At 46.0% G+C, this 24960-nt stretch overlaps 2 protein-coding genes across 4 annotated transcripts in view; one reads left to right on the top strand and one right to left on the bottom strand.

Annotated features, from left to right (window-relative positions):
* psme4b (proteasome activator subunit 4b) overlaps positions 1–18416 on the top strand; it is a 30322-nt gene extending 11906 nt beyond the window's left edge. Inside the window, exons 15-47 of one of the 2 annotated variants that reach the window (XM_061810573.1) lie at positions 10–160; positions 232–330; positions 564–633; positions 924–991; positions 1582–1785; positions 2630–2787; positions 3324–3419; positions 3506–3561; positions 3632–3688; positions 3766–3821; positions 4326–4424; positions 4517–4579; positions 5296–5391; positions 5519–5650; positions 6108–6317; positions 6399–6523; positions 6627–6680; positions 6804–6933; positions 7303–7384; positions 7768–7921; positions 8610–8676; positions 8750–8875; positions 8946–9098; positions 9884–9988; positions 10716–10807; positions 10875–11006; positions 11202–11407; positions 11752–11837; positions 12034–12162; positions 13445–13600; positions 14768–14906; positions 16027–16160; positions 17928–18416. In XM_061810573.1, coding sequence (XP_061666557.1) covers positions 10–160; positions 232–330; positions 564–633; positions 924–991; positions 1582–1785; positions 2630–2787; positions 3324–3419; positions 3506–3561; positions 3632–3688; positions 3766–3821; positions 4326–4424; positions 4517–4579; positions 5296–5391; positions 5519–5650; positions 6108–6317; positions 6399–6523; positions 6627–6680; positions 6804–6933; positions 7303–7384; positions 7768–7921; positions 8610–8676; positions 8750–8875; positions 8946–9098; positions 9884–9988; positions 10716–10807; positions 10875–11006; positions 11202–11407; positions 11752–11837; positions 12034–12162; positions 13445–13600; positions 14768–14906; positions 16027–16160; positions 17928–18062 — 3820 coding nt within the window. In that variant the 3' untranslated portion in view covers positions 18063–18416. The remainder of the gene's footprint in view (positions 1–9; positions 161–231; positions 331–563; positions 634–923; positions 992–1581; positions 1786–2629; positions 2788–3323; positions 3420–3505; positions 3562–3631; positions 3689–3765; positions 3822–4325; positions 4425–4516; positions 4580–5295; positions 5392–5518; positions 5651–6107; positions 6318–6398; positions 6524–6626; positions 6681–6803; positions 6934–7302; positions 7385–7767; positions 7922–8609; positions 8677–8749; positions 8876–8945; positions 9099–9883; positions 9989–10715; positions 10808–10874; positions 11007–11201; positions 11408–11751; positions 11838–12033; positions 12163–13444; positions 13601–14767; positions 14907–16026; positions 16161–17927) is intronic. The other variant, XM_061810574.1, reaches the window with a different exon arrangement.
* Positions 18417–18601: 185 nt separating this feature from the next.
* On the bottom strand, positions 18602–23469 carry chac2 (ChaC, cation transport regulator homolog 2 (E. coli)). 2 transcript variants are annotated; one of them, XM_061810583.1, is made up of 3 exons: positions 23031–23324; positions 21616–21651; positions 18613–20450 (listed from the first exon to the last, which is right to left on the bottom strand). In XM_061810583.1, exons 1-3 carry the CDS (start codon positions 23163–23165, stop codon positions 20070–20072), a joined length of 552 nt encoding a protein of 183 aa, XP_061666567.1. In that variant the 5' UTR covers positions 23166–23324; the 3' UTR covers positions 18613–20069. The 2 variants fall into 2 exon arrangements, with proteins under 2 accessions (XP_061666568.1, XP_061666567.1); XM_061810584.1 differs by lacking the exon at positions 21616–21651 and having other exon boundaries at positions 18602–20450; positions 23031–23469.
* Between the last annotated feature and the right edge of the window lie 1491 nt (positions 23470–24960).

Genomic DNA, 24960 nt, shown 5'->3' with positions numbered 1-24960 from the left:
CGCGCGCAGGTGCTTCGCCGTGATCGAAAGCAGCAGCCTGGAGCAGACGCGCGACGACACCGAGACGGACACGCAGACGCAGCTGGAGAGCCTGGCGGAGCTGGGCCTGGCCTCCACCGTCAGCGCCGTCCTCACGCAGTGCTCCGCCCACATCTACATGGTAACAAATCGCAGGCGAAACGCACGCGGAGCGGACCGCCTGAGGCGCGCGCGTGTGTTTTACTTTGTTAGGTGGCGCTGCAGAAAGTCTACAACTTCGCCACCTCCAACATCTTCGAGACTTGTGTGTCGGGCAGGATGGTGGCTGACGTGTGCAGGGCGGCCGCAAAGGTGCGGGGGTGCTGCGCCAGATACTTTTAATCTGGATGTGTGTGTGCGTTACAGTGCGAGTTCATGCGTGCTAGCAAATGCATTTGCGGTTGTTTTTCAGTTCAAGTGTTTTTTTTTAGTGTTTAGTCATCACGTTCATATTTTCATTTCACTTCAATTTTCCCCATGTTTTTTTCTTTTCTTTATTTCTTGCGTGTCACAATGTGGCTTTGTGTGCGTGTTTGTCTTTTCAGTGTCATCCTGCCGAGTCTCTCCGTCTCTTTGTCCCTCACTGCTGCGGCCTCATTTTCCAAATCACTGAAAGTCAGTTGGATATTTTGCACGTGTGTCTATGTGTGATTTTTACTAAAATAATTGCGCCTTTTTTCCCCCCTTTTCTTGCATTTTAAACACTAAATGGGTTACTTTAACAGGACGGGGGGGGGGTGTAATTATTCACAAAAGCAAAAATATTCTTGTGAATTATTAATGAGGAGCATGTATAGCCTCCCTCCATTCAATTGATTAAACAGAGTCTGGTGAATAATGTGTAAATACTAAAAAAAACTTAAAAAAAAAATCTTATTTTTTGTATGTGTTTGCACGTGTTGTAGATGAGGATCTGGAGAGTGAAGAGGAGCTGGATAAAGAACTGCTCTGGAACCTCCAGTTGCTGTCTGAGGTGAGATCCAGTGCAGTAGAGAAGAGCCACGGGGTCCGAAAAAAAAAAAAAAAAAAAATCTGGAAATAATTCATGCCCGTTAATTATGGGGAAAATAAAAAAGTAAACTCCAAAAATTCTTGAATTACTGGGGATAAACAGCCCTTAAGTTCCCACACAGAAAAAAACAAATTGAAAAATTCATGTGAATACGTGAAAATTGGTGAATTTTAAGGGTGCTGAGCACCGCAAATTTGCGGGGGTCCACTATTAGCGACCACTGGGGGTGCTTAGGTCATGTGTGTGTGTGTGAGGGGCAAGCAGAGAGTTAATATTTCATCTTAGCTGAAAGTTTTTGATATTGCTTGCAAAAGATGAAGTGCTGATGAAAAATGATGACCACGCAATATTTTTTATTTTTCGCAGCGGGCCCCCTCGGCGAGGCACGCGCTCGTAAATACGGGGCCACTTTGTCGCTAAGCAGAACGTATTGATTGTCCCTCTCCGCTCTATTTTATTACTCGTGGGAGTCGAGCGAGCCAAAACGCCGTGACTTACTGCGGCGTATCGGTTTTAATCCGCTGCCCTGCGATGTTTTGTGCGCGCTTCAGGTCACCCGCGTGGACGGCGAGCAGCTGTTGCGGTACGGCGGCGAGCTGGAGCGCGTGCTGAGCGCGTGCATGCGGCTGCGCTGCAAGCGGGCGTACGCGCTGGCGGCGGGCCTCCTGGAGCACACGCTGCGCTCGCTCTCGCTCATCTACCCCACCGAGTACCGCAGCACGGCGGGGGGATTCTGCCAGGACCTCCCCGTACGGGTGGGTCATTCACTCGCTGGATTCTCCTTTTCCCTCACTCTCGTTTCCAAGACCTGTAGCGACCGCGTCACTAAAACACTTCATTAGTTCAAACTTCATCGGACTGTGTGTACTGTAATTTCCGGCCTACAGAGAGCACCGGATTATAAACCTCACCTAGTACATTTGTAAAAGGAAATACCATTTTGGTACATACATAAGCCGCAGCCGTGTAAAAGCCGCAAGTGCCCACATTGAAACACAAGATATTTACAAAGATGCTACACAGAAAGAGTTTTCAAAGATTTAATACCTTATCTTAGCTTAACATAGCAACAAGATGGTAGCAAAAACAGGGTTGGTTAAAAAAAAAAAAAAAAACATAGCGGTAAAAAAAAAATAAAATAAACAGCCGCGGCAGCTACACAGTAGCAATACAGTAGCGCAGCACTAACAGAGCCGGTTAAAAAATAAAAAAAAACATACCTAAATCACTGAGACGCGGTTGTAACACAGCAGAAACACAGTAGTGCGGCGCTAACGCTAACGCGACGCTAAGAGGGCCGCTTAAAAAAAAAAACATACTGGTAAAAATCACTGAGACTTGGCAGCAACACGCCAGCACAGCGCTAACAAGGCCGGTTAAAAAGAAACAACTGGTAAAAGTCACTTCCTCGGCACATATTTTCCACTGGTTTAAAAAAAAAAAAATGCACAAATTAGCTGCATCACCACATAAGCTGCAGGGTTGAAAGCTTGTGAAAAAAGTCGGGGCTTATAGGCCGGAAATTCCGGTAATTTTTCTGCGATGACGAGTCTACTTGGCCGGTCAGAAAACGCCTACAGTTCGCTGTTCCTGCTCCAGGACTGGGGTCGGCCCGGCGACGTCGGCGCTTTGGGTCTGTGCTGGCACGTCCCGAGCCCGGAGGAGGAGAACTTTGTTTTCCAGCTCTTGTCTGGCCTCCTCAAGCCCGAGCTGGACCGAATCCGGGGCCACGTCTCGGGAGACCGGCGGATGAGCAGGTGTGAAAACTCTTTGGGGCGGGGCTGGAGTGGCTTCATTTCAATTGATTGACTGCCGGTAATCAATAAACTTAATGGGCTTAATCGCAATTTGCTATTTTGGTGTCGTGTTCCATTTTGTTTCTCAGGAAGAGCCAAAAAAAGGAAATATGTATCCCCTTGTTAAATCCACTTTTAACCGTTTGTATCAATACGCGGTGCATAATGATTTCATGAGGATTTTCATTTTAACAAGTTGGGTGTTTAAATGTCTGCTTGGCACGTAAGTCGGAAGAAAAAAAGCTTCATACTGGAATATGAGTTTTTGAAAAATGACTTTCAATTTAAATTGGGTCAGTCTAGCCTTGGAATAACGGGTTGTAAACAGGTGTTCAGGGACAACCGAGCCAGACAGTCAAATTGTCGGAGCGCTACTATAAGAAAACGATCATTTATTCCATACCTCCTAATAAATGTGATTTTTAGAAACTTTTTTTGTGGCGAATGTGTCCTGCCTAAAGAATTTCCCGGGGCTGAATGCGTGTCTTGTTTGTCAGGGAGGAGCTGCTGCAGAGCCTCGCCATCGTGCATCACTGCCTCCTCGGGGCGGGCAGCCTCTTGCCCCCCCTGGATGGACCTCACGTCCCGGACCTGTAAGTCTCGCGGGCGCAAACGCATTACAAACACACCGAGACCCTTGACGCAAGATCCGTACCCTCTGCCTGCCCCCCACCCGCAGAGTGCCCTCCATGGTCAACTTGGGGGAGTTCAAACTGTACATCGGCGTTGAGTACGGTAAGAACGGGCACACATTCCTCCGGGCCGCTATCCGACCGGTTCGCTCATCCGTCCCGTGCCCGTGCAGATAATTCACGCGAGAACTACCGGGAGTCCGTTTGCCGCGCCGTGAGGTTGCTGCTGCGTGAGTGAACACACACGCACTCACGCACTCACTCCCGGCACGCCAGCATAACGCGAGCCTCCTCTTCCGCCAATCAGATCACGTCCTGGAGCACACGGAGGACGACACCAAGTCGCTTTTTGTCATCATTAAGGTGAATTTCATTCTCTGCCCGGGCTGATATATTTGATTTACATTGTAATTGGTTCTATTCTGAACTTAATTATATTAAGCTTTTTATCGTGTATTTAATTATCGCATCGCACATAACATTTTTGAGAGACTTTCAGTGATATTCCCAAGACATTTACATTGATTGATTATAGACCTGAAACAAATCAAGGAATTATTTTTGTACTTCTTTATTTATTTACTGCGCAAAATCTAAAATATCCAGAGTTTCACCGAAGATCTCCCAGTGTGCTCAAACTGGTATCTCCTGCTTCCATTTTGATTCAATTTGGCAATTCTTAGCTGAACCAACCAACCAACCAACCAACTCTCAGATTTAAATTTTTCATTTCCCATCATGCATTTATTTTTTAATACATGAGAAGACCCACACTCGATGTTTTATCTGTTTGCCTTCCTCCAATGAAACTTGAAGCCCTCCCAGGGCAAAGTTGGAACTGAATCTTTGATGGCTTGTCGACCCCAGATCATCGCCGACCTCCTGTTTTTCCGAGGCACGCACAAGAAGGAGTTCGACTCCCGCTGGAAGAGCTTCACGCTGGTCAAGAAGTCGATGGAGAACCGGGTGAGCCGGCGTGGCGCGGAACGCCGTTTCCGCTGCGTCCGGGCGATAAATTCATCGCGAATGAATGTTTGGCTTTCGTTGTTTCTCCGCAGCTTTACGGGAAGAAGCAGCACATTCGCGCTCTGCTCATCGATCGGGTCTTGCTCCAGCATGAGGTAATTTACATCAGAAAAATATCAAGCCACATTTAAAAAAAAAAAAAAAAGTCACACAAATAATATATGAAGGGTTGAACCCGCCAGTTGATTCATTTATTAGTCGATGACCATAATTTCCAGCCTAGAAGCCGCGACTTTTTTCACACGCTTTGAACCCTGCGGTTTATGCGGTGATGCGGCGCTAGCGTTAGCGCAGCACTAGCATTAGAAGGGCGCTGGTGTTAGCGCACCAGAGTTTAAACTCTCTCTGTGTACCGAGGCTTATAAACAGGTGCGCTCTTTAGGCCGGGAATTACGGTTATGTTAGTCACTGGGTCAAGAATCAACTAATTGATTAGTCTGTCTTTTGACTTGTCCGTTAGCTGATTAGCCTGTTAGTCGATTGTCGATTTGTCAACCTGTTGATTATTCGGCTTTAGAACTCTGCATCCGCGTTTAATGCTCCAAGTTGACTCATCACTTGAGTCATTTAGTACCGAATGTACGTGCGCAGTTAATACAGAAGTAATGACGACCTGCCGTGGTACTGAAAGAGCATTTAAATGTTCTACTTGTTACGATACGCCGTTGGAAGAGATGCTAGAAGGAAAATTCTTCGTTGGAAAATAAAATGCATTGTCGTGTTGTGGATTTCCCCTGCCACGCCTGATGATTGGGAATCAGGTTTTATACTATAAAATATACTTAATGTAACGGAAATATTTGCTTAAAAGATGAGGAAATTGGTGGTGGAGGGCAGCGAATACAAAGAAGTCCACCAGGAGCTGCTGTGTGATCTGTTGCTGCTGTCGACCAGCGCTTACAGTCAGGTACAACCTCCGTCCACGCGCATCTGCGCACAGACAAACGATCCGTCTGGAAAGTATTGCCAGCCCCTTCCCGTACCTTGTCGTAGCCTCGTTACAAAATGTAATCGGCGATCTGTTTCCCGCGCAGGTGCGCAGCAGGGCCCAGAATGTGCTGACCGCCGCACTGGCGACGTTCAGCTTCTCCTACCGGGACCTGATTCCCCGGATTGTGCAACTGCTGTCACCGCAGCGCGCCGCCGGCACGCAGCAGCAATTCAAGGTAAAACTCAACGCTCGCGCTGCAGTAAAGAAGCCGTACGTTGCCGTCATCCATTTGAAGCAACCCGCTAGCTTGATGCTAACAAAATCTATAGAATTGACATCTGCCAATAAATGGCATTCATCAAACTGGCAGCACATGTGGACAGACAACATCACAATACTCACAGGCGTATCTTCTTTGTTCTCTGATAAAAATACATACTAATGTTATTGCAGCTTTTCGTCAATGCAAATAGTGGCGGCGCTTATACTGCCCTCTACCGGCCAACGCATGCACATGAGGAGTAGCACAATAAGTTGAATGGAAGTATTAAATAATGAAAGAAAAGCTTTTTATTTATTTATTTTCCTTTTTTTTTTTTTTTTTTAAATTATTACTACCTGTTTTTAAGGTTTTCTAGGTTTTGGCACATATTTGGCAGATGTCCTCGTTTTAACGTTCGCTGCACCTTCAGGGGGCCCTCTACTGCCTGCAGGCGGCGCACAGCGGCGTGTGCCTGGCGAGCCTGCGCGACTGGGACTGCGTGGGCGCCGTGTGGCCGGCGCTGGTCCGCTGCGGACTGTCGCCCGCCGCGGCCCTGGACGAGCACTCCGTGGGCCACCTCCTGGACGACATCGTGGACCGGATCCACCGGCAGCACGACACCGTCGGCATCTTCTTCACCGTGAGCCGCCCTCCGTGTGATCGGATTCCTCCGTGCTGCGTAACGCTAAAGTCTGTCCCCCCCGCCCCCGCCCATCTTCAGGTGTCCGAGAGCTGCGCGGAGATAGCCGAGCAAATGGCGCCGTCGCAGACTTTGAGGACGCCGTCTGTCGAGGAGCTGAAGGAGGGGCTTCAACGACAGCGAATCAGAAATGTTGTTAATGCGCGGTAGGAGACATAAAGTAACAAGTCGTACATCATCTATCATAGTCATATAGAAATAAAAATGAAAGGTCTCATCAACAATAGCAAAATGTTTTGGTTTGTTCAGGAAATATGAGAAGCTGGTTAATGACCTGTTGGACTGCCTTGAAAACAGAGAGTTGTGAGTTAGGACAGTGGTTCTGAAACTTTTTACGCTTACCACACACGAAAACTGCACTACAAACTCGCTATATCGTGAATAGCGACTGTCGTCCACCCTCACTCGACTTGTCGCGTGATTCAGGCCCTGGAAGTTTGAGCACACGGCCGCAGACCTGCTGTCGCTGTTGCTGAGGGACGATCACCCGCTGCCTCCGGACGCCGTCCTCTACTTCACGCAGAGCCTCGTACACGACTCCATCAGCATACGCAAGGTCTGCATGTCGGTACATACCAACCGTTGGGATGCTGCAAAGAGTTAAATTCCAAGATTCACAATTATTACGCTCCAAGACACACAAAAACATATCAATCCCGCTCCTTAAAGGACTTGCAATTGCATATAGATGCCACAAGAGGGAGTCAATTACTACTTTCCTATTAATTATTGCTATGAAAAGGAACACTAATATATGCCGGTAGTCACCATTTGGTGAGTTTTTCAGCAAATAGCTAAAGTTTGGTTCCACACGGGAAAAAAAATCAATTATGATTTCACAAATCATGAACGGTGACCTGGCGGGGGTTCACATTATTGTATATTTTATTACATTGTCTCGCGTGTTATGTTCTTTTTCCTTTAGGTGGCAATATCAGCAATGGCCGGCATCCTGAAGCAGCTCAAAAGACCACGAAAGAAAATAGCGGTGAAGCCATCTGACGTCAGTGAGTAGGAAAATGATACAGCACGTTCGTTAGCTACACATGCTAGGTGCGCGGTGTGCCTAATAAAGTGGTAGAGCACATGAATAGCGCCCGCCGCAGATGAACTTTCAACCATGCATTGAACCGAAGAAGCAGTCAAACACACAAATGCAAATGGTAAATATTTCCAATGAGCTGCTGTAAGCCACAGCCCACCCCCAGACCCTCACACAGGAGAAAACTGAGTCCACTTCCTGGCCCCGCCCCTAATGTCATACATCCAACACAAACTCTACAGTACATACAGTCATAACACTTTATCACATCATTTCCTATCTTTACATTTTTTTTTTTTACAATTCTTGGGTTGGGCCCGCAACAGATTCACGACTTTGTGGGCACAGGCGGCGCGCCGGACCCGGAGGACGTGTGGGCCGGGGACCGGCAAGCCAACCGCTGGCTGCAGTACCGCGGCGCCGAACTGCCCCTGAGCGAGGAGGCGTGGGACTCGCAGCTCCACGTGGAGAAAACGCACGTGGGCTACTATTCGTGGCCGAGGTGAGGAGGAAACCACCCGTGGGAGCGTTGATTAGACGTCTTGCAGTCTTGCCGCTGTTTAAGCCCGGCGGAGCGCTAACGAGGGCGAGCCGGCCTGGATATTCTTAGCCCGACTGGATGACTTACAGCCTGGCCCAGATAAGACGAGTCGAGGGGCGGTACTTCCTGTCCCCGTCCGCGGGGAATTTGCTGACTAATGGACTTTTTCATTCATCCATCCTTGCTCCGTATCCCCCCCCCCCCCCAAGACACGATAACGCCTTGTCCCGTGTCTTCCTCATGTGTGAGCTTAACTAGATAAGGGATGTAAAAAAAAAAAAAAAAAAAAAAAGTCCACACCCCCCTGGTCAATGACAGAGTCAAAAAATACATTGGAGAAGAAAGAAAAACGAAATTTAAAACTGTGAAGAAAAAAAAATAAAATCAGTAAATATTTGAGCAAATTGAGTTATTTGTTGTATAATTATTATTCCTCAAAACTATTTTTTTCAGCAATGTTTTTATTAAAAAAACAAACTTATTTGACTGCATGAACACCTAAAAATATTAAAAATTTTATCTATGACCACCTTTTTGGCTGCTCGGAGACATTGTGCCCAATGTAAAATAACACACGTAACAACATTGAAAAAAAATATATCGAGAAAGATTTTACATCACATTGAAGCTTTTCTTTGTGTCCTTATAGAGAAATGATGATTTATGCTCCTTCGCAAAAGCAGAAAGATGATCTGCCGTATGAGGACATGGGCGAGGTACACGCGCGCGCGCACACACACACACACACAGGAAAAGCAATGCCTCATTAGTATGTTGTTGTTTCTTTAGGCTGAAAAAATCATCTTTGAATATTTTTCCGACCCGGAATTCATCGAGCATCTCGTGGAGTTCCTGTCTTTGGAGGAGCGCAAAGGAAAAGACAGCTTCAACCCTCGCCGTTTCTGCCTCTTTAAGGTGAGACTCGTCCGTCGGGCGTCCCGGCCCTAATCCCGAGTGACCGCCGCTGGGCGCTTTGTCTCGGCAGGGCCTGTTTCGCAACTACGGCGACGTCTTCCTGCCTCTGCTGTGGCCGCACTTGGAGCGGCTGGCCGCCGACCCGCACGAGAGCTCGCAGCGTTGCGTGTGCGAGATCGCCGCCGGGCTCATCAGAGGCAGCAAACTGTGGAGTTTCAGCAAGGCACTACGCGCGCTCGTACAATATATGCATATGCATATGCACAGCAGAACCGCGGATGTCGTGATTAATCTCTTCAGGAGATTCTGCGTGAAGCCAAAACGGCATTTCTCATAGGAAACCATGTAAATCCACGTAATCCGTTCCAGACATCAAAAAAGATTGACAAAAATAATAGACTTTTATAGAGAATAACTAGTTTCGCATACACGAAGCATGAAATAATTATAAATGATTAATGAAGTAAACAAAGATGCTATTTCTTGTCATTATACATAGCACAACCAGATAGGAGAGCTTTTCCTGTTTCAGTGCATACATAAAATACAAGGTAAAAAAAAAATACACAAAAATAGATGTGTAATAAAATCTGAGTTCATGATGCTGATGGCTCTCGGGGGGGACGACTGTACCAGTCTGATAGAACCACGGTGTCCTTTTTATGTATGTATTTTGTATGTGAGTGTAGATTAAAATTAAACTTTATCGAACGTAATATCGGCATGTAAGATGTTGTAGTCTGTTGTAAGGCAGCGATCAATTGACTATGTTGAAGTGAGTTGAATTTTATCGATACGTTAGCGGTGCTGTACTGCAATTTTCTGGCATCCTATTGCCCGTTACACTTTTACTTTATTCCAAAGCGAAATATCGGTTTGGTAGACAAGTCCGCTGAATGACGAGTGTGGTGAAGAAATAAATAAAATCCAGAAGTCAAGCCACCACTGTACACAACTTCGCCATTTGCAAAGAAACCGCCGTATTATTGACGTGTTTTTGTGCGTTAGGTGGACAAGTTATGGCGGGTTTTGTGCCCGCTGATCAAGACGGCGTTGAGCATCGTCACGGTGGAGACGTACACCGACTGGGGCACCTGCGTCGCCACCGCATGCGTGAGTCCGCAATTTCTTTCCTTCGTGTGGTGGAAAAATGCCGTGGAAAGAAATCCACCCGCTCTAATTGGAAATTGGTTTTTGTGGTATCGAGGGATACACTTATTTCCCTGAAATGTAATTTCATTTCAGTTTGTTTATTGAACCGACTTACATGAGAAGTAAAGATAGTTTTTTTTTTCACACCGAGCAAGTTCGGAAACATATTTCATCACATAGCTGGAAAATCTTTACAGTAGACTGTAATTTTTGGAGGAATAGGGAGGGAAAGTTGTACATTTGCAGTTGGCGTCCACTTGCATTGGGGTCCCTGATTCAACAGTTTCGCGGTAGAACTGTCCAAAACTCGTGTTTCAAATTTGTTTTAAATTAAACGATTGTTAGGGTTGGAAACAAATGTCAGGGCATCGAATTGGGTTTGGATTTGGAGTTGGGCTTTCTAATTAGGGTTTCGAACTTGGATTAGATGTCGGCACGTATTCAAACACAAGGATTTGGCTTTCAAGATAGGCTTCCATGCCAGCGGGAACGTTTCAAGACCAGGTTAAGGATTTTCAAACTACTCTTTCAAGTTTGGGTCTCAAAACACGGTTTCAAACGATGGGATGAAATGAGTATTTATTACTGACACCTAGAGGATTCGAGTGGTAACTGCATTACTGCTTTGGCCCATGCGAAAGTTACAGAATGTCCTAGTTTAATCCCCAAATCTGTCGTCGTCCAACAGGAGGGTCGCGACCCACGGAAGCTCCACTGGCTGTTGGAGCTGCTGATGGAGACGCCGCTCGTCGGCGAAGGGAGCTCGTTCCGAGACGCCAGGTGCTTGCTCGTAGTCGCGCCCGCGTCGCCTCAGAATTTTGTAACAACGCGGCGGTCTGCGCCCCAGTTTGCTGTATGTTCTCCAAGGCGGTCTGGTCCAGCAGCAGTGGCGCGTGGCGGAACTGCTGCACAGGCTCCTCGCTTACCTGGAACCCAAACTCACGCACGTGTACAAGAACGTACGCGAGCGCATCGGCAGGTACCCAAAACACGCAAGCGCTGCACTGGAATTATCGTGGTCGGGCTTTGGCGTTTTGCGTTATCCTAGCAGGCAAAGTTAGCGTCGTTTCAGATGCACGTGTCATTCTTTTAGTTCTGACGGTTGTTCATTTTCCGCCAACTGTAAATCGATTCTTGCCGCGTCCGAACCGGTTCTCTCTTTCCCTCCCTCCAGCGTCCTGACCTACATCTTCATGATGGACGCGGCCCTGCCCCACACGCAGTCCACCTCCTCCCCTCGCGTGGCCGACTTCGTGGCCCGGGTGCTGGAGCGGCTCAAGCCCCTCACGTCCGAGGCGGAGATCCACAACCACGTGCGCGAGGACGACGCCCCCGAGACCGCCGACGAGCGCACCCAGGCTGTCAAGCTGCTCAAGACGGGTCAGAATGCTGAACGGTTCTTGGGGGAAGAAATGTAGTGAACTAGAGCGGGGTGGGGTTGGCATTCTAAAGGGTGGTCGGGTGGGGAGCTTACAAAAAGACATCACAAGTCTAATTTTAGCCCATGTTCCTGGTCACAAAGTGCTACAGTGTGCATGACAATGCATTAGTCATGCTCACTACAAAAATAGGCTAAAAAAAAAAAAAAAATGGTTCAACCCACCCTTTTGGTCCTTTTCCCTCCATTTTTTTTTGGCTCTGCGTGCATCGGTGATGAAATGAAGCAATCATTTATGTTAAGACGATTGTGTGCACACGCACGTTTCTTTCCATTTTTTCCCTAGTCTTAAAATGGCTGCTGGCGAGCGCCGGGCGGACGTTCACGACGCCCGTTTGCCAACAACTTCAACTGCTGCCTCTGCTCTTCAAGGCGAGCGTAAACATCACGCACGCACACACGCACGTTCGAGTCCCAGTGCAGCGTTATTACCCACTCCATCTTACTTGGCCATTAGACTCCATTTCTCTCTTCATTTACTCCCGACGCTGCCTCCCTGCTGTCGCCCTACCTTTGTCCACCTCTCTCTCATTCTCGCCCCGCTCTCGCCCCCCCCCACCCCCCGCAGATTGCCCCGGTGGAGATTGATGAGAGTTATGATGAGATGAAACAGGACGCCCGCACATGCCTCTCTCTGATGTCGCAGGGCCTGCTCTATCCCCGGCACGTCCCTCTCGTCTTGGCAGCCCTGGAAGAGGTCACTCGCATGATTTACATCATTTTATACATGTGTATATATATATATTTACCTTCATACACTAACGCAAATAGATTTTGAATCAAACAGTCCAGATGCAATTGAAGTGTAGACTTTCAGTTAGATTTGAGGAAAAGGTGTGGCAGGAACGGCAGCCATTTTATGCAGTAGAGTGAAATATCACCACTGGCGTACCACATCCCACCATAATGGGGTTCATAAAAATAATTGTAATCCACTGCAACATTATGGGGGAAAACAAATAAACCACTTACCGTAATTTCCGGCCTACAGAGAGCACCTCATTATAAGCCTCACCCAGTACACTTGTAAAGGAAATACCATTTGGTACATACATAAGCCGCAGTTGTGTAAAAGCTGCAAGTACCCAAATTGAAACATGAGGTATTTACAAAGAAAGACGGTACACAGAAAGAGTTTTCGAAGTTGTAATACCTTAGCTTAGTTTAAAATAGCAAAAACACGGTAGCACGAACAGGGCTAGTAGAAAAAAAAAAAAAAACAGCCGCGTCAGCTACACAGTAGCAACACGGTAGCGCAGCACTAACAGGGCCGGTTAAAAAAATCATAACTAAATCACTGAGACGCGGCAGCAACATGCTAGCACGGCTCTAACAGGAGCAGTTAAAAAAAAAAAAAAAAAAAAAACATACCGGTAAAGTCACTTCCTCGGCACATACATTCCACTGGTCTCACACTTACCTTTTCCGCTCCGGTGCCACCTTGCGACCGTTAGAAAAAAAGCACAAATTAGCCGCATCACCGCATAAACCGCAGGGTTGAAAGTGTGTGGGGAAAAAAAGGTTTATAGGTCAGAAATTCCAGTATTTTAGGTTTTGAGTTCTTCTTCTTTCTTATCTGTTAATGAAGGTCTTTTTTCGATCCTAGCTTGCTATATAGTCACCATACAGAAAAGAAAAAGCATAATCATAATGTACAGTAGCAGTAGTTCAAACGCTCTTTAAAAGTCTCATTTATACATGTATAAAAAAAAAAGCCTCCGCCTTTGATGTTTTGCCATTTTCACATAATGTCACAAACGCAAACGTCCGCTCCCCTCCATCCTCTTGCACTTGGTCATGTACGAAGCCCAACGCGTCATTCCGTCCAATAAGTTTTGGAATTGTGCGTCACGCAGCCGCCGAGAACGGCCTCCTTCCTCACGCTATATTATTCATATTCCCACGCTTTTGACATTTCCGCGTAAACATACGAGGCGATTTACGGGCGCGGCGACGTTAACCGGCGCGTGTCCTTCCAGATGGCCGGCAGCAAGTCGTGGCACGCGCGCTACTCGGTGCTGACCTACCTGCAGATTACCGTCTTCTCCAATTTGTTCACGCTGGTCAGCGTGGCCGCCGAGGTGCAGCGAGTCCGCAAGATGGTGATGCGTCTGCTGCTGGACGAGCAGCTCGAGGTGGAAAAAAAAAAATATTTATATATATATATATATATATATATATTGCCTCCAGGTGCCAGGGTCCACAAACCAGAAGGAGCAACACAATGTCCATTGAAGTGGAGCAAAAAGTTTTGAATTCTTCACAGTATATTTTATCTTGGGCGGCACGGGGGCTCAGCTGGTAAAGCGTTGGCCTCACAGTTCTGAGGTCCCGGGTTCAATCCCTGACTCGCCTGTGTGGAGTTTGCATGTTCTCCCCATGCCTGGGCACTTTCAATTCCATTCCAAAAACATGCAACATTAATTGGACACTCTAAATTGCCCCTAGGTGTGATTGTGAGTGCGGCTGTTTGTCTCTAAATGTCCTGTGATTGGCTGGCGACCAGTTCAGGGTGTACCCCGCCTCCTGCCACCCTGACAGCTGGGTTAGGCTCCAGCACTCCCCGCGACCCTTGTGAGGATAAGTGGCAAAGAAAATTGATGGATGGATATATATATATATATATATATATATATATATATATATACTGCCTCCAGGTGCCAGAAGGAGCAACACAATGTCCATTGAAGTGAAGCAAAAAGTGTCGAATTCTGCACAGTATATTTACATATGTCTTGCTGTATGTTTTTATTTATTCTTATTTAAAAAAAAAAAAAACCACACACACACATTTCACTAAACATTTTGGGAGGTCGGTACATATTACTGGCTTTTAAATTAATTTCAATTGGGAAAGATGATTTGCCTCGGGAATTAAACTCTTACCTCAAGCCCCAACTTTGTCTTTTATTTGAAGGCCGTATTGCCCAAACCTACTCAAATGTTTTCACCTTTGGACATTCCTCTATTATAAAAGCAATAAGAGCCACCTCATGATCATTTCATTATGTTTTTTCGTTGTTGTTGGGCTTGTCCCATCACGGCCGCCACAAGCGAGCGACTTGCTCGATTAGTTTGACGTAATTTCATGGAAGACGTGTGTGTGTGTGTGTGTGTGCGCGCTCTCAAGTTCCACCTCTCAGCGGTGCTTCTCCATAATGTATGCAAAGCGAGTTTTGTTGCTGAATTCCCGCGGCAACCCTTTAGTCTTTAATTTTTTTTTTTTCTTTTTTTTACGCTAAATACTTGATGCCTTTTCCTTCCCGAACCCGCCTCTTAATGGGCTCCGTCTCGGTGTGCAGGTGAGGGACATGGCGGGCACCACTCTGAGTGGTTTGCTGCAGTGTCGCTTCTTCCCTCTGGACCGCAGTCTGCAGACTCAACTGCAGACGCTGAGTCACACGGGCCTTCCCAAGGCCAGAGGAGAGCTGGCTTCCGCGGGTAAACACTACACACACACGAATATCGCGTACCCGGTTCACGCGCGAGCTTGGAGGACCCTCAATATGAGGGGTTGCCGAGCTTTTTCAAAATGAGAGCGACTTCTTTGGTACTGATTTAATACAAAGGACTTCCACTGTTGCTGGCACGGCGGCCCAGCTGGTAAAGCGTTGGCCTCGCAGTTCTGTGGTCCCGGGTCCAGTCCCCCGGACTCACCTGGGTGGAGTTTGCATGTTCTCCCGCGTGTCTGCGTGGGTTTTCTCCGGGCACTCCGGTTTCCTCCCATGTCCCAAAAACATTACCGTAAATAAAGACTTTTTTTTTCACACGCTTTCAAACCTGCGGTTTTTGAGGTGATGCGGCTAATTTGTGCATTTTTTTTCTAACGGCGGCCAGGGGGCACTCGAGCGGAAAAGGTAAAAACGAGACCCTGGAATATATGTACCGAGGAAGTGACTTTTACCGGCCCTGTTAGCGCTGCGCTAGTGTTGTGCTAGCGTGTTGCTTCTGTGTTACTGGCACGTCTCAGTGATATTTACCGGTAAGTTTTATCTTCACCTGCCCTGTTAGCATTAGCACTAGCGCGGCAGTAGTGTTAGTATTAGCGTTAGCGCAGCGCTATGGTTAAACTCTTTTTGTGTACCGTTTTGTTGTTGTTGTTGTAAATATCTCGTATTTCAATCCGGGTTTCAATGTGGGCACTTGCGGCTTTTGCACAGGTGCGGCTTATGTATGTACCAAATGGTATTTCCTTTACAAATGTACTCGGTGAGGCTTGTAACCAAGTGCGCTCTGTAGGCCGGGAATTACGGTAATTGGACACTCAAAATTGCTCGTCGGTGTGATTGTCAGTGCAGCTGTTTGTCTCGATGTACCCCAGCGATTGGCTGGCAACCAGTTCAGGGTGTGCCCCGCCTCCTGCCCGTCGGCAGCTGGGATAGGCTCCAGCACTCCTGCGACCCTTGTGAGGATAAGCAGCTAAGAAAATGGATGGATCAATAACAAAATAAAAAACAAGTCTGAACTGCTGTCATGTTACTCGGCAAAATAAATCCAAAAGTCGGTCAACGTCCTTCACTAAAAGGTGTCGGCCATTTTTTTTTTGTCTGCGGTCTTGCAGGTTTGGTGCGACGCCACGCGGGGGTGCTGGGCCTGAGCGCGTGCATCCTGTCCAGCCCTTACGACGTCCCCGCCTGGATGCCGCAGATCCTGATGGACCTGAGCGACCACCTCAACGATCCGCAGCCCATCGAGGTACGCGCCCCGTTCCGGAAAACCACGAAAAACCGAGAAGAACGTCACCGCTGGCTCGGCCACTCGGCCAAGACGTACACGACGTGGTCAATGGCTGTAAATAGTAGATGAGATGCGGCCCGCCAGCCGTTGACGATCATTCAGCGGCTTGTTCTGGTGCAAAGTTAAAAAAACAAAACAAAAAAAAACAACAACAACACCCAGACAGCAAGCAGTCCATGAGAAAAGGTTCTGCAGCTGCCCGGTTCGACGCCATCATTTATTCAAATGAACGAGAGAACGCATCCATAACTCACGAGTACATCCTCTCCCGTCTCGCGGTCACCTTTTTTGTGCTCCGCCTACAGCCCAGTCGCACTAATTCCGAGGCTCACACGTAGCCTTTTAGCATCAATAAATGAGAAGCGGCCTCGTTAGTTTTTAATCGCAAAAAGAGAAGCGTTGCTTGAGGGATTGCTCGAAAGACTCGGCGCCGGGCGACGGGACTTTAAAATGTCTAGACGGCCTGTATTTCACTAACAAGTTTGCTTTATGTATTTATTGCTCATGAAAATGCAGCTGGCAGTTGTTTCCAAAATATATCAATCTGTTTCGGAGCAATCATAAATAGCTAATTGTCCTCGGAAGGCCCAGAAAGTGAAACGCCCAAAAAGTGAAACGCCGCCGTGTTCTGGTGTGACATCGGCGAGGGAACCGGAGACCAAATTCACTGCATAGATGCAGAAATATACCACAATGTCAATCAGCAATATTTAGTCATATTTTATAGCATATCGAGTCGCTGTCAGGTGGAATAATTCCTCCAAAATGACATCTTTTCGGGAAATTTTAAAAAAACATCATCTTGCTGGAGTTTCCGAAAAACACTTTGTTCAAGTTGCCATTTTATCTTATATTGCTTCCATATTCCGTTGCACACTCAAATCAACATAACAGTGCCTCAAAATTCTGTTCCATCGCTAATGCACAAAAAAAAAAAAAAATTCCCAGTATGTAATTGACCATATTTGGACGTACAGTGACACCTCGGTTCTCAACCACAATCCGTTCCGGAAAACGGCTCGAGAAGTGATTTGTTTGAAAACCAAATCGATGTTTCCCATTACAATAAATGGAAAAAGAAATAATGCATTCCAAGCCTAAAAAAAATTGGGCTTTTTAAAGCATTTTATTTTAGCTTTTCCTGATAATAAACTGCATAGTGGAAATTCATGTATCAATTAAATACTTTATATAATAAAATAATTGAAGAAATGTTTATTTTTTGCTTAAAATGTATGGTTTAGTAGTAGAGTACGCTAGGCTGGGAGCGCATTGCCGTGTCCGTAGCGACTCGGCCCCCAGCCTTGTAAACTTTTTTTTTTTTTTAATTAACAAAACTGCAGAATAACTTTAAACAAGCGACTTGTCTTCTTGGGAGCTATAATTGGGGTTTAATACGGTCGTCCTCCGTAAGAAGAAAAACGACCGGGACACATCTGTGTACCGAGGCTGCGTTATACACAATAACAAAAGTGCGCTGGTTGCGCCGCACGCGTTACGTCATTTTCAGGGTTTTTTTTCGGGGGGCCTTCGAATTGACAATAACAAAACGCGTCGTGGGTGGGTCAACTGCTTGCGCCGCGCGCATTATGTTATTTCCGTGTTTTGTCGGGGCCGTTCGAGTACTGATTTTCGTTTGAAAACAGAAGCAAAAAAAAAAAATCTCGAAATTTTCGTTGGAAAACCGAATTGTTTGAAAACGGGGACGTTTTGTTTGCTTCCAAGATGACGGTGAAGAAGACCCTATCGGAGTTCCGCCGCACGCACCACGACAACTGGCAGGAGCACCGGCAGCGCTTCACCGACGACCAGCTGCTGGTGCTCACGGACTTGCTGGTGTCGCCGTGCTACTACGCTTGAAAAAAAAAACAAAAAAAATGCCAATGCAGGGAACTGTTTTTTTCTGTCTGTTTGCTCGAGTGACATTTCACAAAGCTGGGAGCGTCGCTGCTGGGAAAACTAACCGGGGAGCGAAGAGTCGGCCTTCATCTTCTTAACTGGATGAGGACAGAAAGAAACATTCTACGGGAAAACTGGTTTGGATTTATCTTTTAAAAGTACCGTCATTTCTTGCGTGTAATGGATATTTTTGCCAACTCCTCCAAAAAAGTGTCAAAAGTCAATAGTGCGTCTTATACATAGGTATAGGGGGAAATGAAATGAAATCCATATCGCTGCATAAATGTAGATTTGTGCTCATAAGTTTGTATACCTTAACAGAACCTTCATTCATTTCTTTAAGGTTATGTTAGTTTAACAATAATGCTTTTCAAAAACACTTGATAGTTTAATTTGACCCACATTAAAATAAAATTAAATGTTTCACCTGGCCCTTTTTTTTTTTTAATTTATTTTTTTTCAATAATTGTACCCATTTTTTAAAAAAAATCCAGCCTGGGTAATCACACATATGAGCACAAGTGTGTGTTTTCTCATTTTCTAAAAAGAAGTGGGACTGTGAATTTCAAAATAAGACCAGGTGAATAAAAACTAATTGTGTTCAAATAAAGTGCTTTACTTCAGAATAAATGGTTGAGAAAAAAACCAACAAAATATAGGTAATACTTGTTTCGATCAAATGGGTACAAGCAAAATCATTGATTGTACAAATGTGTTATACATAGGGAGAAGGGTTTTCCAAAATTTTGGAGTCAATTATTTTTTTTTGGGCGGGGTCTATTATACATGGAAAAATACAGTAAATTTTTTAGAAGTTATGAATTATTACGCTTCTTGTAATCCTTCATGTTCAGATGTTCTTGGGCTAGTTAAAACATCCCATTTCCGTTAAATGCTGAGTACACAGTACTGTAAATATTTGGCTTTGTAAATAAGTTTACAGTGTACAGTAGTGTAGCTTAGCAAAAAAATGGAGGTTGTACATTGCGTGATCATTTTTGCTAAAAATGCTCATGTTTTGCGGAAAATGTGCTTAGGATGCTTTGAATACATAATTATGACTTTACTAATATACCAACCTAAATGTGATGTGATGTACAGTTGATTTAAATAAGTCTGTAAAAACATACAAGTATTTATATGTATTAATGATAATGTTCAATAAATGAATCACCTATACAGATATGTACTTTATAATTGAAATTGGGGACAGTCCATTGGACCAAGCGGTCGTCTCGCAACAGAAAGATCGCTGGTTGGAACCCTGTTTCAGGTAAGACTTAAGTTTTCATATTTTAATTGTTTCGTCACAAGATGGTAAAAAGAAACGTTTACTCCAGATGAAATCCGCAAAAGGGAAGATGAGTGAAAATCTGAATATGATGCCAGTTTTTTTCGGAACCTGTTTATTCCCGTTCCCCGTTGAAGCAAACTAAACGTCAAACGAAGAGAATTACAAATTGCGTATTTGGCAAAACCACACGACTTGAAGAAGTGTGCTTGCGTCATGCAAAGGCACAGTAGGAAACCCGCCAGAGGCGAGCTAACGAAAATAGCGTAACTTTTCCGGTAGTTGTAAACATTTCAACCAGTGATATTTGAACGCCAACAGTCTGGCAACGCCTTGTAACTAAGATGAAATACTTCTATAGTCTCTGTGAAAAATGATTAATACTATTGCAGTTTCCATCCATCCATCCATCCATTTTCCGAGCCGCATATCCTCACTAAGGTCGCCGGAGTGCCGGAGGCTATCCCAGCTAGCAACATGCAGGAGGCGGGGCATACCCTGAACTGGTTGCCAGCCAATCGCAGGGCACATGGAAACAGACAACCAATCACACCTACGGGCAATAGTATTGTGTTTTTTTTTTATAAAATCCAATACTGTCGAGAGCTATTCTTTGAATTATTAAGGGAGCAATTTCAACTTTTAAATAAAGGCAGCATCGTCACGACACGTTGGGATTATTTGCGAGAGCCGTCGCGCTCTAGTCTCTGGCGTACGAGCGTCTCCAGCCCAAACAAGTGCGCGTCGTCGTCCTCGGGCAGGATCCTCCTGACGGCGTCGGCCAGCTGAAACAGATACTCGGTGTTCTGTCCGCTGGGCCCCTCGGAGCGCACGATCTGGTTGGCTATCTCCTCCAAGGGGGCGGGGCCCAGGTAGTTGGGGTCGTCCCGCGAGCCGATGTAGAGCAGCGTCTGGCTGGGCGGGGGCGCCAGCGGCGGCCGCGGGTGGAAGGCCACGGCCATGACGCGGTAGCCGCCCTTTTCCCGGTGGTCCAGGTGGCGCTTCACTTCCTGCTCGCGGCCCGTGGGGAGCTTGTAGGCCACGCCCCAAACGCGGCCCTGATTGGACATGGAAATAATCACAAATAAGTTTGCAAATTGGGGTTTGAACTCAAAGTTTTGCTGTACATACGCGGAAGGTAAATCACTTGGTTTGAGGTTTAGTTTGACAGTCAAGTTCACTCGGACGGCTTGAAGCCCCTTTTTAAAGATTTGCTTGCAAGTTTTTGCTCACAAGTCAAAGGAGAAAAATTGTCCGAACGGTCTCTCGTATCTCAAGGCAACTGCGGTTTTCCCAGAAACGACGTGTCGAACCAAAACTACTTCTGCAACTGTACGCAGTGATGTTGTCAGATATGCATCGTCGGCCTTTTTAATGCAGATTTTCTCGGCGTTATCGCCTACCGCGACGAGGGGGGGGGGGGGGGGGGGGGATTATCTGCCATCCAAGGTCGCGGTACGAAGCCTCATCCTCACTTTTGTTTCAGCAGAATATGAGATAGCTTCTTCCTTTTTTTTTTTTTTTTTTGCATCTTGTGACCTTGGCGCAGAGAGCTCTTTTGTACCCCGTCGGCGTCTGAAATGCCGTTGTTGCGGTGACGGCTTACAAGGTGGTAAAAATTACGATCGTCTGCTAATTGGCATTTTACGGCTGTGTAACGACGCGTTGATTCATTAATCTTCAACTGTTATGATAGTAAAGGTGACGGGAAGTCGGCGCCATAAACATCACGGATGCGCTTGGATGGTAGAATGAAGGCATACAGTAACTAGTGGCCCTTTTGCTAAAATATGTACAAGAACGACTGCCTCATGATATTCAAAATGTTTCGAATACTTTCTTTCACCCCCCTTTTAGGACTGTGCTTGAGCAACACTGTGGAAAAATAAACACGCTAATGACAGTGATTATTATTCAGAATCAGAATCAGCTTTAAAGGCCGTGTTTGCAACAACAGGCCGGAGGCGCTCCCAGCATGCTTTGCGGCACCAAGGAGGTAAACGGCGTTCAAGTGCACGTTTCTCGTCGGCTGTTTCTTTGGTCGCCGTTTCGTTGTTGGCTAGTTGTGATTGTGCCGGACACGTCATCGCTTGAGGAGGGAGCGTTAGCTTGACCTTCTGCTTATGAAAAATTAAAAATGCAAATGTTTCTCGTTGCCTCGGGCGCGCCAGGACTAAAGTGTGTGTACACGGGCGGTTGTGATGAAGTCAAACGTTGCCTCACCACAGGATCCTCCACGAGCGTCACCACCCGGCCAGGCTGTGAAAAGAAAAGTGGCAGAGTGTACGTAGTACGTTGGGCAGAGCAATAGCGGTATAGACTGTTTTCGACCACGTGACTACATGCGGGGCGCGCCGCCATGTTGGATGGGTTCTCTCTACTGACGCGCCGTTCGCTCCAATGCGTTTGCATGCAGACCGTTAGTTAAACAAATGTTTGTGCGACTGTTAAAAGTGACGCGTGATGGTTAAAAAGATTTTGGAACGTTATCGGGGCTCATTGGATGTTGTTTCAAGAAACCGTTACGACAAGAAGCGTGCTTTGAGCGACAATATCGAGCCATAAGCCTTGGAGAAACATAAATGGAGCACACAAATGTGGGCGTCGGTAACCCATCTCCTCTTCTCGACAAGCTATTAGACCGTGGACCAACGAAAGAATTACGAAGGTCTGGAGGCGACCTGTGTCTCCACGCTGCTAAGGTTAGTGTACCGCACAATGCAATTAAAATATCTACCGCGTTGTGTTAAATTATGTTGATTATACCAACGAAAGAGGTGTAGATTATTATTTTTGTTTTTGTCACCGAGAGGGAGAAAGAGAGAGGTTCGAAATTCTAAAAGGTATCCAATACTTACCAAGAACAAAATGCTCCGACCAAACCCGGGCGTAAGGGAGCGACTTTGCAGCTAGATCGGCTCTGCTAATACGAGACCGCCACAGTTGTCGCCGTTTCCACGCAGCGGGCAGTACGCCCCAATTCATACGTCTTTATGAAATGATTCCTGCTTGGTTACGGTTTGTTTAGGCAAATTCACCCCAGCAAAATGGCGACCGCGCATTCTAAACCGGAAGGTGTGCGATGAAAACAGCCTACTGCTAATACCTGTGAGTGACATTTGTAGACATTGCGTTGAGAGTCACGGACCAGTTTCACGTCAAGTATGATATTTTAATCGTGCTCGGATTAGCTCGATCTTGCCAGGCTAACCTTTTACGCGCATCCCCAACCAGAAAAACGTTTGCGTTCTCGGACCTGAGCGGACGCGTGAAGATTTCAACCGAGTCACGCTCCCCCGCAGGCCAGTCAAAAGTCCACTGTATAATAATTAATTGAAAGACGAGATGCCAAAAATGTGGTCAGCCGTTACGTTTACTCTCATTAATAATTAAAAACAACATCAAGTGGTAAGTTTGACTAGCTGACGAAATGTTTTAGCCTCTAAGTGATAGAATAAAGTGAAACGTATCAAAGTGGTATTTCCAGTTAGTCCCCGGCGTTTATTTACGGTAAACTCCGCTTTGACCTCGGAGGGGAGGGGTCACGTTTTGAATGTTTCCACAGATGACGCAACACTGACGTTTTCGGGACAAGTGAACGCAACGCAACGCTAGCGCGCTTGTGACGTCACACTCACTTGTCCGGGCACCCCGCGGTGGTCGGTGCTGCCTTGCCAAAAGCGGCGACTGAATCCCGTAATGTAGCCGATTCGCTTCGCCTCGTAGGGGAAGTCCACCTTCCAAATAAGCGAGCCGTAGCCGAACACCCACATGACTAGCCTGGGAAAAAAACAAAATGAAGAAAATTCCCAAATGATACCGTGTTAATAAAACCTCGACGGGGCGTGTAAGAGGTTCGAAAATCAACACTTCCGGACATGAAGAAGTCAAAGTCGACCAAGTATGGCGGAAGGAAGTCCGGTTGTGTGTCACAAGGAAGTCCGGTTGTGTTCTGGTGGAAGGTGCAATTTGGGGTTCAACAGGCTCCAGTATTATATGATATAATTTATTATAAAGGGGAAAACTATCTAGAGTGTATTGTTAAAGACAACGTGTATATATTCCCCCGCTGACTGTGGTTAGTTTTTATTTTGAAGGTGAGTCTGTCGTTGCCGGAAGTGTTGCTCAAAACGAGATTTGCTGGTCTTCACCACACCGCCGGTGATAACCACGAAAAAAGAAAAAAAAAAAATCTTTCCCTTGTCACCTTTTAAAATGTGTTAACTACTAATTCGTCACTTTACCAAAATGTCACAGCGTCTTATTAAACCGCCAGAACATCAGAACTGGTTCCGAGCACCAGGGGTCGCTGACTTTCCTTTACCGTGTAAAACCATCCGCGGGTAACTTAAGTGTCATTTTTGTCAAGTTATGACATATTTCCTATCACAAGAGACGTGCGTTTTTCCACAACTGTTCTCATACCACAGACATGTTACCCAGCCGCTTGGGAAAACGATCTGTTGTGAAACGGAACGCAAATTATAAAGTGGGAGTGAAAAGGATTCATTGGGAGGAAGATGTGTTGCAATGTCATCCTCGGAGGAAATGGAATGCGGTTTACTGTGCAGATGAAGGCGACATTTGTGATCATGCAGTCTTCCGTCTCTACAACACAGATATTCCCCCCCCCCAAAAAAAAAAATTCCAAATAAACGGTGCCCAGAGTTACCCGACGTACGTTTTTCGCGACATATCCGTTTTTTGTTGGTTTTTTTTTTTTTTGCACTGTACGGCGGCAGTGAATTTGGCAGGTCGTGAACAGCTTTTTTTTTTTTTTTTTTTTTTTTGCAAACATACTTTTTGCTTTGGCTCTCTTCATCTTAACGCATAATGTAAGATACCATAGATGAGCTACAAAAAAATAGCGATAATTTTGGTGTAACAGGCCCTTTAGCAATGAATATTTGTATACAAATGGTGCATCAGCCCGCGTTGACAGACAATGTACTCATGGATATGTCCTTTCATTTCTGAATTCAGATATTTTGGTGTGAAATTTTCTTTATAAAAAAACAAATCAGACTTTTTTTTTTTAACACTGCAAGAATAGCAGACATTTTTAAGCTTCCCATTATTTTTTTTTAATTTACAATTTTATTTTTACCCCAATACAGTTTGTCCGCCTTTAAAGCACACAGCATGTAACTGGCATGTCCTTCCACTAATTCTTTACGGTTTTAGGATTGTTTCCCGTGCCCTGCGATCGGCTGGCAACCACTGCAGGGTGTAACCCGGCCTCCTGCCCGTTGACAGCTGGGATAGGCTCCAGCACTCCCCGTGACCCTCGTGAGGATAAGCGGTGAAGAAAATGGATGAATGAAAGCCCCTCTTGATCCGGTGACTCCCATTTGGAGAAGCGTTGATCCTTAAAGTGACCCCTTGCGACTATGTAACATCGTGGAAGAAAGTCAGCGACCGTCAGTCTCAGGTTGGATGCGCAAGAAGAGGCTGACATATTCATGTAGCGGTTTTATTATTATTGGATTATGTTTTTGGGGGAACCCGTGCAAATGTAGCGGGAACACCGACAGTTGTGGACCTCCTAAACGGGAACCGCCCGGGGGC

This window comes from Syngnathoides biaculeatus, chromosome 22 (genome assembly GCF_019802595.1).
Source record: "Syngnathoides biaculeatus isolate LvHL_M chromosome 22, ASM1980259v1, whole genome shotgun sequence".
In the NCBI taxonomy this organism is placed as follows: Eukaryota; Metazoa; Chordata; class Actinopteri; order Syngnathiformes; family Syngnathidae; genus Syngnathoides; species Syngnathoides biaculeatus.
The sequence above is the reverse complement of the archived record's forward strand: the minus strand, read 5'-3'. Positions and strand labels throughout refer to the sequence as shown.

Excerpts from the sequence above, each read along its gene's own strand:
- chac2 (XM_061810583.1), bottom strand. The coding sequence starts at position 23,165 with ATGTGGGTGTTCGGCTACGGCTCGCTTATTTGGAAGGTGGACTTCCCC. Across the intron at positions 21,652-23,030 it reads ACCGCGGGGTGCCCGGACAA|CCTGGCCGGGTGGTGACGCT; the intron begins GTGAGTGTGACG and ends TTCTTTTCACAG. Across the intron at positions 20,451-21,615 it reads CGCTCGTGGAGGATCCTGTG|GGCCGCGTTTGGGGCGTGGC; the intron begins GTGAGGCAACGT and ends ATGTCCAATCAG.